At 37.6% G+C, this 1,890-nt stretch overlaps 1 protein-coding gene across 1 annotated transcript; it reads left to right on the top strand.

The window, feature by feature from the left end:
• Window positions 1-927: 927 nt before the first annotated feature.
• On the top strand, window positions 928-1,884 carry LOC105315967 (serine carboxypeptidase S10 family member 1-like; the record flags this gene model as incomplete). Its single annotated transcript, XM_011410750.2, has 5 exons — window positions 928-1,064; window positions 1,127-1,316; window positions 1,556-1,629; window positions 1,690-1,810; window positions 1,868-1,884. Coding segments are annotated over exons 1-5 (507 nt in total), but the record flags the coding sequence as incomplete, so codon positions are not given.
• Between the last annotated feature and the right edge of the window lie 6 nt (window positions 1,885-1,890).

Here is a 1,890-nt window from a genome sequence, read left to right as displayed (position 1 = left end):
ACTTCATCAGGTACTCTCAAATGACATACCTCTGGTTTGTGATTACTATGATGACTGCAATAAGTGACTTTAACCATCTTCGTAATAGTATCCTCAATCACTGTCATGTGTGCAGTACAGTATTCATTTGTTTTACAGGAACCTTGAACCTTGGGAGCTCTCTGACGTTTCTCTTTCGACTGACGCACCACACCAGACCTGTTACAATAATAATAGGATTTCCTGTTAAGACCTTGCATGTGACTGGCACTGTTCTTGACATAAAAAGACTTTGAATGACTTTCTTCCACTCATAAAACTTATCAATAGAACGAAATTCATGGTTTGTTATTTTGATTTCCTTGTTGTGGATTTGATTAAGATGCTCAATTAGCTTTGCCACACTTAAACCCTAAATTAGATAGTGTCACTTCTAGCACTGTATATATACTCAAATATACTTACATTGAGCCGCATAAATTGCAGAAAACGTGAGAATCTTTGACGCTTTTCTCATTGCTATGTTTCTCCTTAACATGCTTTGAAAGTGAAGATGAAAACTGGTAAGACAGATGGCAGAAAGGACACTTCTTTCTTTCTTCAGAACTTTAAGCAGATGCAGCCATGGTGGCACCACGTGGGTAGGTGTGGTGTATAATGTTAAACACGCCCACATTGAAAAAGATACTGGAATATCCCGACTTTTACTGATGGCTAATGTACTGCAATTAATGGCTAGTGCAGTACAGATATCCTCCATCTTGCCTTCAAGATGTGGTGGTGTTGCTGGAATCTAGTTGCCATGGGTACCCTATACTACCATAGAGTATTATGCTACCTCATGAAGCACTCACGAGCAGTTGTACAACTATATTTCAAGAATATTTCAATAGGTCTTACAATATTATTATGACGTTATTTCCTGTACGTATTGGGTGTCATAAACAGACTAGGGGGAGTGGCTGCTTAGCAATCATATTATGAAAGAGCTTGGTTTCTTTTTGCTTCTTTTTATTTCAACTGGCCCCATTGCTGCTGCATATCCTTGGCCAGACAACGTCACTCAATACAAAGGGTACATTGATGTAAGACAAAGTGAACTGTAGCCTAGTACAGTGTCAGAGTATATCTTCCTTTGATCTTTTAGCTGCAAAGCAAAGGAGGTGTAGGTGTTCACTTGTTCTATTGGTTCTTTGAGAGCAGAAGCGAGCCCTCCACTGACCCACTGGTAATATGGCTGACAGGTGGGCCAGGCTGCTCTAGTGAGCTTGGGCTCTTCCTTGAAAATGGACCTTTCATTATTAATGGAACCAGCACACCAACCTACAATCCTTATGGTATGCATATCAGTACATCATTATAGTTTGTTTGCAAAGTCTATTAGATATAGCTGTATTTAAGTATTTTGCAGCTCAAATCATGCTCAATTGTATGTGTATTTATTATTATTAATTAGGTCATATTAATCTTATTCATGATGTATGTCATAATAATGAACTGCAATGGTGGCATATGCAACTGCATGCTGAGATTGATAGAAACTTAGGTCCTATATTAATTTAATTTTATTTCTTAGGTTGGAATAGTTTTGCTAACATCATCTACATTGATCAACCTGGAGGGACTGGTTTCTCATATGTTGATAAACCAGTAAGTAAAACCTGTTTTAACAAGCTTTAATGAGCAGAAATGTTGCCTTCATATTGATAGAGTGAGTATGTACATGATGAGATGCAGCTAGCTATGGACCTGTGGAACATGATGCTAGCGTTTTATGAGAAATATCCAAAATACACTAAATTGGATCTTTATATTTTCGGAGAGAGCTATGGTAAACAAAATAGCTTTGTCCATTTCTTTACTCTCTTCTCTTTTCTTTATTTTATAGCTGGTCATTATGTGCCTGCTTTG

Source organism: Amphimedon queenslandica, unplaced genomic scaffold (assembly GCF_000090795.2).
Source record: "Amphimedon queenslandica unplaced genomic scaffold, v1.1 AMPQUscaffold_6526_Cont21516, whole genome shotgun sequence".
Lineage (NCBI taxonomy): Eukaryota > Metazoa > Porifera > Demospongiae > Haplosclerida > Niphatidae > Amphimedon > Amphimedon queenslandica.
The sequence above is the reverse complement of the archived record's forward strand: the minus strand, read 5'-3'. Positions and strand labels throughout refer to the sequence as shown.